The sequence below is a fragment of the Lagopus leucura genome, unplaced genomic scaffold, assembly GCF_019238085.1.
Source record: "Lagopus leucura isolate 7727_CA_CO unplaced genomic scaffold, USGS_WTPT01 Super-Scaffold_806, whole genome shotgun sequence".
Classification (NCBI taxonomy): domain Eukaryota; kingdom Metazoa; phylum Chordata; class Aves; order Galliformes; family Phasianidae; genus Lagopus; species Lagopus leucura.
Window position 1 is genome coordinate 9,120,516 of NW_024962260.1, and position 9,835 is coordinate 9,130,350.

The window sequence follows — 9,835 nt, forward strand, 5'->3', positions numbered from 1 at the left end:
GGTGCCGGAGGCGGTGGAGCGGCGTCCTGCGGCGTAGCGGCCGCGCCCACCCTCAGCAGCAACACCACCGGCAGCAGCGGCAGCGGCGGCGACAGCGACACCGAGCCCCGCACCGCGCCCCGCACCGCGCCGCCACCATGGTGAGGCCCGGGGGGGCGGCGGGGGGAGCGCCGCAGGGGTGGCGGAGCTTGGGGCCACGGCGCCGCTGACGCTGCTGTTTTCTCCCGCAGTTCTCCTTCAACATGTTCGACCATCCCATCCCCCGCGTCTTCCAGAACCGCTTCTCCACGCAGTACCGCTGCTTCTCGGTGTCCATGCTGGCCGGGCCTAATGACAGGTCAGATGTGGAGAAAGGCGGGAAGAGTATGTACCTGTTTTCTTTGACTCGTAGCCCGTCCAGGTTGGGCGGGCCGGGCGCTGGGCCGCGGTCACGGCCGGGGTGCGCGGAGCTGCTGGGAAAAGAGCCGTCCGTGCTGCGGGACGAGGGCGGGGAGCGCGAGCCGGGCCGGGCCGTGAGCCGCCGCGTTCGGGCACGGCGACCCGTGAGTGAGCCCGCGTGATTTCTTGCTCAGAAATGAATCTGTGCGAGTTTTCAGAACAAATGTAAGCGTGGTGGTGATGAAATTGCATTACGTTTTGTTTGTACGGTCATAATTTTCCTGATCTTGCTTTCTTTTTCATATCTGCAGTAATTATGCCACCGTCTGCTTTGGATCAACTCAGTAAGTGAATGTTTGGCTCTGGACTAACAGCTTTATGAAAGGAAAAGAGCAGAAATATGTGAGCACATATGTTACCAAATAGCACGGCAGTTTGGATGTCTGTTTAGTCCTGATCAAATAAAGAACGTGAGATAAGTTCGTTAGGAGTAGCTTTGAGGTGTTGTGCAGGTGAGAAGCCAAGCTGGCAGCGGGCTGCCTGGGGCTGCGTACAAACACACAGCTGAGGGGTGGGCTGCTTGAGATGTGAGCCGGCATTTATGGACTGCTGGTAACTCTGTTAGAATGGTCAGCCAACGATTTCTTATCTCTGCCTGTTGCTTCTGGGTGCTGTTGTCTGAAGAAATTCTGTCTTCAAAAAGAAAATGTAAAAATGAACGTTGAAAGAGCTGAGGCTTTTATTGGTCTACTTAATTCAGGACATTTTTTCACCCTCTGAATTGTAGTCTTCACTTATTCTCAAAGAAATTATTATGTCAGGATTTATCTTTAGAATAGGCAAGAGGTGATGATTAGGTAGGAGCTATCTGATAATAGCAGAAGGGTGTAACAATAATAAATTCCTGTACTAAAATAATACCCAGTGCCCATTTATCTCTGAGTTCAGGGTGATGTGACTGCTAATCCCAGATCTTGATGTAAACTGAGGCATTTAAGCTCAAAGTGCAATGGCAATACAGTACTCATGTATTTCCATTCTCTCCTGATTTGTAGTTTTGAGAAGCTGAAATAATGCTGTGAGGGAAATCCTCTCCTATACCATGGCTCAAGCTTTTGCAAATATTCAATCTGTGAAAGCTTCAGAACTGTGCTGTATTTTTATTTCTCTTCTCTCTCCAGGCCGACTTAATATTACTTATCCAATGCTGTTTAAGCTGACCAATAAAAATTCGGACCGAATGACGCACTGTGGAGTGCTCGAATTTGTGGCTGACGAGGGCATATGTTACCTACCACACTGGGTGAGTTGTCTTACGCTGAGCTGTCAGAACCTGAAGAGCAGGATTAAGGAGCTGCCATGGTAATATTAAAGAGATCCAATGTTTCCTGAAATTGCCTGTCCTTGCTGGTCATGATCCTAAAGCAGCTTTCAGTCACAGCTCAGGTTTCTCTCAGTATGAGTTTAACCAAAACAAAGCAGGATGTTACTTAGGATGCACCTGTTTTCTTCCTGAAATTAAAACGCAGCAATCTGGTGCATTTCAGGGAAGATGGCAGCTGTGGCAAACTGAAGAGAAATAAAAACGTTGGCTGTGTTAACATAGTGGTTTGTATCTTTGTTTTCTTTCTCACAGATGATGCAGAACTTGCTGCTGGAAGAGGGAGGCCTGGTACAAGTGGAGAGTGTTAATCTTCAAGTTGCCACTTACTCAAAATTTCAGCCACAGAGTCCAGATTTTCTCGACATCACCAATCCTAAAGCTGTGTATCCTTTCATTGATGGAGCAGGGAAGAAAAGTTTACTCCCAAGTTGTAATGATGCAGAGCTATCTTTTTGGGCACAGCTCATGCTTTTCTGGTAGTAGGTAGCACTGCTGCCATTTCTGAAAAACAAACAAGAAAAAAGAGCTTACGTTGCAGAATGTTGACACAAAGTGTATCCTGAGGTATAAATAAGCATGAGCCTTGGCTGAAAGTCCCCAGAGTTTAAAAGTGTCCTACAGAAGAACATCTACAGAAGGATTTGTATACTTTAATGTTCGTTAGAAGGCAGTCTCCATTACTGATGACTTTTAAAACGTTTGAGAGAACAAAGATCAGTTTCACAGCATAGTAACTGTAAAGCTTTGACATTTCACTGCAAAAAATAAATCTTAACATACTCCAAAGATTAGAAAATGCATTGAGAAACTTTGCCTGTCTAACTACTGGAGATGTTATTGCCATCAACTACAATGAAAAGGTACAGTATGCAGCACCATCCAACGTGGGTTTCATTTATATACCATCAATCTGGTGAAACAAATTCAGTTCCATGTGAAGTACTCCATAGCTCAGTATTGAGGCCGCGTAAATACTTTGACTACATCTTGTGATAGATATGTATGTATATTTTAGATGTGAGTTAGTAGGTGAAGCTTTTGGCAGCACACACATTGATTATTTGGGATTGTAGACTAAGCACAATTCTTGATGGCTAAATAATCAGCATAGAGCTGTACAATATTGGCAAATAATCACAGATGGTAGATTTTGCAGTCAGTTTGCTGTTGGAGAAAGAAAGAGGTCAGTTCAGTCATCTTTTTACCCACGAGTTGGGGTAAGAGTACTGTTTTGTTCTTACAAATCATGAGGGAAAAATTATTCTGAATACAGAAGTTAATTTCAGAAGTGCAGATGAAGGTACAGTAAGAGTGCAGCACGATAGAGTCTAGGTAGGTTCTCTAGTGCATATATGTAGCATCTTCAATAAATGACTTTGTTGTCGTGTGTTCTATAGACTGAATTATCCAGTTCTTTGCTTACAGAGCATTTCAGTTTGTTTGAAGGTTCCTGAAGGGAAGGAGTTAGCTATGGTTTTCTTACACGTAGGATAAAATGCATCCATTGTAAGATGTGCAATCTTAAAATATTCAAAACTGTTTCAGATCTATGAGCTTCGGGTAATGGAGACCAAGCCAGATAAAGCAGTGTCCATCATAGAGTGTGATATGAACGTAAGTTACAGCTACTGTGGGAAGTCTGGTCTTACTGTGCCTCTGCAAAAGGAGAGGGCATCTCATGAGCTGGTGGCACTGGGCACCAGAAGAGGTAGCGTCAGACGGGATAGGGAAGGTGACTCATTGAAGAGCACCTTGTACCTCTGTAACCACACCTCTGCTCATGTGCTGCACTGATGTGCCATCAAGTCACTTTGGTGCCTGGAATGTTGTATTTAGATTCAACATGTCTTGTAATCTGAAGAGTCTTATTTAACAACCTTGTCTTGATTAAATCTCCAACGGCACTGAGTTCTGTTTTACTGATCTGTTTCAATTACATGCTAAGATTCATCCCTGGGGAGGCTTGGTCTTTTTGTTCTGAATTTTATTTGTTAAGTATATGTGTGTGTATATAGATATATTTAATATTAAAGCCTCAGTTTTTCCTTGTGATTTCTAGATTAAGGTTGGAACAGTGGTTTCTGGAGTTCTGAGGAATAGTAGTATAAAGCTTACGATTAAAAGAGAAATGCTTGTTGTGCTTCTTTTCCCTCTGTCAATAGGTGGATTTTGATGCTCCTTTGGGGTACAAAGAACCAGAAAGAAGTGCTCAACATGAAGAGACCACAGTAAGTTAAGCTTCTGTTTTGCAAAATGCGTTCCCTAGTAATCTGCCTCCGTTGTGAGGGAGCAGTGTGTACCTATATATATATATTTTCCCAAAACAATTTAAGTCTAAAACTTACCTGTTGCTTTTGCTTGAGTTACTTAGGAGTGGTTCTTTAATAGCTGTTAGCTTTTGGAAATGGATTTTTCTAAGGCTTTGTTTGGTCAGCAGTTTATGGAGCAGTTTACATTTATTTTGCTTATCACAACATGAACACTGTGAACTCATTTTTTGTCTGCCAGGATGTTGAAGCAGACCACAGTGGTTATGTGAGCGACGTAGGATTCCGGGTAAGTCCTCTCTTTTTGCTCTTTTCTGAATGTTGTGAAACGGTGAGAGAGGGTTGGGGTGTGGCTGTCATGAACCAGCAGCTGTCTGCAGGTGTTTTGTGGTGTTTACAACCAGTGACAGTATGACTTGTCCTTAATGTGCCAGTCTAAAAACAGCTGAAACATACCCCTACAGCCAGGGTTTATCAGCTTACTACATGTGCAAAAAAACCCATTCTGAATCAAACTAAAGATTACAGAAGGCTTTTTGGTGGTGCTGTTTTATTTGTTTGTTTCTAGCAGAACGTAATATCCCTGTGCTCTCAAATACAAGGTACTATTAAATTCAAGCTCACGTTTGTATACACAGGCATTCTCTGGCTCTGGAAACAGGTTGGATGGCAAGAAGAAAGGTGTTGAGCCCAGCCCGTCACCAATTAAACCAGGAGACATTCGAAGGTATGTGTTCTGTCAGTTGTCAGCAAGTGAACTGATAGAGAGCAGTGTTTCTTTAATGTATTTATGCCTCTTTTCCAGAGGAATACCCAACTATGACTTCAAGATTGGCAGAATCACGTTCATTAGAAACTCGCGTCCGCTGGTTAAGAAAGTGGAAGAGGTCAGTAAAGTTGTGAGCTGCCATTTGTGCACAGAACTAGAAGGTTCAAACTGTTTTCCGTGTTTGTTTCCTCCCTCCATACTCAATTTCTCCCAGAACACTTACGTTATGAAGATGTATTAGTGAGTTTGCTTTAGATTAAGTCAGCCTCTGTCCTTGCTTGCTAATATGAGATTGCACTGATGTAAGTTGAATAAGCTAGTGAACACTTCATGCGGATTGTGCGTCGCGGAAATGCTAGTGTTTTATTTTTGGAAAGAACCAGTAATTATGTAGATTAAGGATGTGAAAGATGGACGGTCTTTTGCCACTCTGATGGAGTATTTTTTATAATAATTGCTCAGCTTTGATCGTTCGAGCAGTGAGCAGAGAGGTGATGCCCTTTTTTCTCTGCATTCAGGATGAAGCTGGAAGCCGGTTCATTGCCTTCTCAGGGGAGGGCCAGTCCCTGCGCAAGAAGGGAAGGAAGCCCTGAGGTGTGGGAACTCCTGCCAGGAGGAAAATAAAATAAGAATTGCAGCATATTGGATGTTAGTTATTGCAGTTGCAATACGAGAACGCTGTGCTGTCAGGCGGTGTTGATTTTCACTTGAAAATTAAGTTCTACGAATTCTTTGAGTTCTAGGGATTTTTTCCTATGCGTTGCAAAGGGGGTAAGTGTGTCCTGGAGAAGTCTGAGAAGCAAAAGCAGCTCTTAGCAAACAGCCTGCCCTCTTCTCTCCTGGTGTCGGCGCTCTGCTGTTGCTCTGTGCTTGGTACTTTCCCCTCCATGTAGGCACCGTGCAGGTGAGCTTTGTGCTGTGGTGATCCTAGCTCCAGGTGCTGGGATGTGATGAAGCCCAAGGAACTCAGTTTCTAATGCTCTTCATAATTAGTAACATGCCTCATAATAACTAGAGAACCTCTTGTAGCAGTCTGGGGGGAGACAGCCGCCTCACCTCAGGCACGGGAGGTGGGATCTCAGTAATAAAGCTGTGCTCCTTCCTCAGTCGTGGCTTAAAACCTGGAGTAAAGGTTCCTAAATAACCTTCGTGCTGTGCCGAAGTGCTGCTTTATGGGGGAAAAAGAGGGGAGACGGGCGACGGGCGTGCTGAGGGGGCGGGGCCGCGGCGGGGTCACGTGCTTAGCACGCAGCCCGGGGCGGCCATTATCCGAAGGGCGCGGCGACAGCCGTTTTGTGCCGCCCCGTGCCATTGGCCGGGCACGCGGGACGCTCCTGTAAGCGCGGCGGCGATTGGCGGCTGAGCCCCGAGAGGGACGCGCAGCGGGGACAGCATGGCCGGCGCTGAGAGCTGGCGGGTGAGCGGGGGGCGGCGGGTGCGGGCGGCTCCCCTCGGCCTCGCGGCTCCTTTCCCCTCAGCGCCCGCTCTGTCCGCAGCCTCCGCGGCCGTGCGAGGACTACTGGTGGGAGTGGAAGCACTGTCGAGGGCTGCGGCACGCCTTCCACCACTACTACGCGCACGGAGAGCTGCCCGCCTGCGACCGCTGGCGAGACGACTACGCCGCCTGCCGCGCCTGGGAGAAGGAGCGCGCCACCGCCGCGCGGGTATTGCCGGGTCTGGGGGCGGGGAGGAGAGGAGAGGAGAGGGGGCGGGAAGGAAGGGGCGGGGCGGGGCTGGGCTGCCTGCAGTGCCGGGGTCGGCACAGCGACCGCGTGTGTTTCAGGAGGCGCTGTGCGAGAGCGAACGAGCGCGCGTTCTGGAGCGGAAGAAGCACGGCGCGGTGTGGGCGCTGCGGAGCAGCCCGCCTCCCGACTGGCACCGCCCGCTGCAGCACGGCGCGGCCAAGTAGCGGCGCTGCCCGCGGGGCTCTGCCGTCACTGCGGCAGCTCCGCGCCGCTGCCCGCCCGCACTACAGTTCCGGTCAGAAAACTTACTAATAAACACCCGGTGTGGTACGGAGTCAGGCGCTGAGTTTGATTCGGATCCCGTGCGGTCGCTCGGCTCTCATTGCAGCAGCTCCGCAGCCGGCACGGCACGGCACGGCGCACCGCCAGGTGGGGACGTGGAACCGAGCTGGGGCCGCATCCCGCCGGCACGGTGCCGGCACACTGCGTTCGGAAAGCATTGCCTGGTTCGGCCCTGCCGTGTGTGAGAGCTTCTCGGCGCCGGGATGGCGCTGCGGGAGAGCATTTCTTGAACAGCAGTGTGCCTTCCTTCTATTTACTGTGAAAATAAAGGCTTCAGTGACCGGAGTGAGATCTGCTTTGGCTTAGGGCAAACGTTATCCGAGGCTTACTCAGTTCTTTACCAGGTAATAAAGAAGCTATTTTTCCCTTTGTCAAGGGAAAAACTTTTCATCGGTTTTTCCTCTGTTATATTAAAAACCACTGAAATCTGAAGCAAAGAAAGGCAGTGATCAGTCAGCTACTGCCTCCCTGCTGGTGCAGTCTCGTGGTGACTGCCACATTCCTCCCTTGCATTTTAAGAGCCTTTATATCTGTGGTTTGTGCAGAGCAAAACACTCCTCAGGAGCACAGGGAGAGATGAGGCACAGATCTGCTCGATGTTTTATTACATAGCTTGACAATTTAAAAAAAAAATCAAATACACTTAGAGAATTTTGTTTTTACAGTCATACACCTACTATGTTTGAGCATGCCAAAGGAACCAGCAGCTCTCACTCCATTCTTCAGTCAGCCGAGCAGCTTATGCCAGGTGAACAACGAACCCCATCACTGCGTGTACACTTTGGTGATATCGATGCACTTTCCTTCAGGAGGATCATAACCAGGAAGTGCTGGGGTATAATCAGGCCCATCTCTCTCAAAGGGGAACAGCTCCTCGTCCCGTCTGATGGCTGCCTGGTACAGCTCCTCAGATTCCAGGCGCAGTTCTTTTAGTGCCTCTTGCTGAGCTCCTACAAGGCTCCGAATTGCTTCCTTCTCTGCCTTGTCTTGTTGCTGCTTATACAGAGACCACTTTTTCATAAGTAAAACTCTTCTTTCGGTTTCCTCAAATGAGAGAGGAGGAAGGCTTCGCACCCTGATGGGGAGGAGTGTGACACTAATAGGGAAAGTGCCCACACCTCAAAAAGCAACACAAGAACCACCACCACCACTCACCGTACATCTAGAAAAACTCAGAATATATTTCTCTCACACCGTGCCCGTCTTGGAGGCTTTCCACAGGCATTCCAACAGCACATTCACATGACTATGTTTCAGTTTTTTAGCAGAAACAAATGATATTTACTTTCCACGTTTTTGTCAGCAGCACCTCACACAAAGGCTGGCACTGCACTGCAGTGTGGTGGAGAAAGAAATAGAGGTGTGTTTGCACCACGAATGCAAGCTCAAGGTGACAGGCAGTCTTACTTACCTGTTGCTATCTGAAAACTTCAGTGGGGTTTCAAAATCCTCAATGGGAATCAGTTCTGGAGCAGCTTTTTCCAACTTTTTAATCTTCTTTTTCACACGATCCTTCTGTGCTTGCTCTCTCTTTGGATCCACTTTCTTTTTTTTCTTTGGTTGTGCTCTAGCAAGATAATTACATGAATAAAAGAAGATATCACTCTCACTGAATCCAATCTAACATCCCTTACTGTTCCTAAGAACTGTCATTTCCTTTACACAAGTAAATCAAAGTAGTTTCTGTGAGACAGCAGCAGGTGCTGTGAGATTTTCTGTACAGAGCCATACCTGCCTGAGAAGCCCAACCGTGAGACCCGTGCTACAGTGCAGCATTTCCGACTTGAGGAAATCCCACTGAGACTGAAGCAGGATTGGCTCCTGCTCGCTCAGCACACAGCGGAGGGCTAACGTGTTTAGCTACAAGCATTCCTGTCACCTCACATTAAGGAGGTCAGAGAGGGTGGTTTTACACATCCTTTTAACACTTCCACATTTGGAAGCAAATTCAGGGAGTGAGTATTTCTCTGCTGTTGTGCTTACCACACCTACTACTATAAGCAAGACAGTGTGTGCCACACTCCACAAAGACCAAAATCCAACCCTCGCAGAGGGCCCACAGGTTACCGGCAGGGGGATTGGAGCTTCTTGATCCTTGCGGTCCATTCCAACCCCAGCCTTTCTACGATTCTATGATTGTCCTTCCTACCGTGCAGACGGGAACTCCGCGCGTCCATGGAGCACCCAGCAACTTACTCCGTGCTGCCGCACAAACTCATACCGAAGCAAAGGCACCCCAGTTCCCACAACAGGCACAAAGCACCGCAGGCCCACACGTGCACAAAGAACCTTCCCGACCCGAAGCGGCCTCTCCGAGGGCAGCTGCTAGCTGGCAGGCTGCTTTAAGCCGAATGACATCAAAACAAACCGGAGACACCGAGACGCAACGTTCGGCGACGGGTCCGCAAGGCACCAGCAGGGCGCCGCGCTCACCTCACGGGCAGCAACGCCGTCCCGGCCAGCACGGCCGTGTCCCAGTGGCTGCCGCGGCACGGGGCCGGGCGGGGCAGCCGGGAGCTGCAGAAGAAAAGGCACAGCGTGAAGGAGGCCGGGCGGCCGCGGGAGCCATGGGTGCAGAGCCGCGGTGACGGATCACGGCGGGGGTTGGGGAGCGCGGCCGAGGAGTTCACACAGCCGCCCTTCCACCGCGGCCCGTTCGGAGGAACGAAGCCGAAACGGGGACGAGACCCCCGCGCCGCTCAGCGGGAAGGGCCGCGCCCGGAGCCTCACCCCGCCGCCCCGCGCCGCTCCGCGTCCTACCTGAGCCCCCGCGCGGCCGCCAGCATGGCTGCGTGCCGCTGCCGGGCCTCGCTCGCACAGCTCCGCTCCGGGCCGGGAACGCCCCGCCCCGCCCCGCGCGCAGGCCGCGCCTCCGCAGCCCCGAGCGCCTCCCGGGGCCGCCCCGCCGCGCTCACCCGGCGCGCCCCGCGGCCGCCGCCGGTACCTCCTGGCCGGCAGGGGGCGCTCGGCCCGAGGGCGGAGCGGCGGCCCTCGCGGGATCTCGCCCCCC

General features: G+C 50.1%; 3 protein-coding genes across 4 annotated transcripts; 2 read left to right on the forward strand and 1 right to left on the reverse strand.

The window, feature by feature from the left end:
- Positions 1–54: 54 nt before the first annotated feature.
- Positions 55–5,440, forward strand: UFD1 (ubiquitin recognition factor in ER associated degradation 1). 2 transcript variants are annotated; one of them, XM_042866020.1, is made up of 12 exons: positions 55–140; positions 231–363; positions 690–722; positions 1,560–1,681; positions 2,015–2,145; positions 2,550–2,622; positions 3,308–3,376; positions 3,925–3,990; positions 4,271–4,318; positions 4,668–4,756; positions 4,835–4,916; positions 5,317–5,440. In XM_042866020.1, the coding sequence occupies exons 1-12, from the start codon at positions 138–140 to the stop codon at positions 5,389–5,391; spliced, it is 924 nt and encodes a 307-aa protein (XP_042721954.1). In that variant the 5' UTR covers positions 55–137; the 3' UTR covers positions 5,392–5,440. The 2 variants fall into 2 exon arrangements, with proteins under 2 accessions (XP_042721954.1, XP_042721955.1); XM_042866021.1 differs by lacking the exon at positions 55–140 and having other exon boundaries at positions 254–337.
- A 628-nt stretch (positions 5,441–6,068) lies between these two features.
- CUNH22orf39 (chromosome unknown C22orf39 homolog) lies at positions 6,069–7,114 on the forward strand. The gene is made up of 3 exons (XM_042865734.1): positions 6,069–6,215; positions 6,295–6,462; positions 6,582–7,114. The coding sequence occupies exons 1-3, from the start codon at positions 6,192–6,194 to the stop codon at positions 6,705–6,707; spliced, it is 318 nt and encodes a 105-aa protein (XP_042721668.1). The 5' UTR covers positions 6,069–6,191; the 3' UTR covers positions 6,708–7,114.
- Positions 7,115–7,413: 299 nt separating this feature from the next.
- On the reverse strand, positions 7,414–9,611 carry MRPL40 (mitochondrial ribosomal protein L40). The gene is made up of 4 exons (XM_042865919.1): positions 9,586–9,611; positions 9,259–9,342; positions 8,237–8,392; positions 7,414–7,900 (listed from the first exon to the last, which is right to left on the reverse strand). The coding sequence occupies exons 1-4, from the start codon at positions 9,609–9,611 to the stop codon at positions 7,591–7,593; spliced, it is 576 nt and encodes a 191-aa protein (XP_042721853.1). The 3' UTR covers positions 7,414–7,590.
- Between the last annotated feature and the right edge of the window lie 224 nt (positions 9,612–9,835).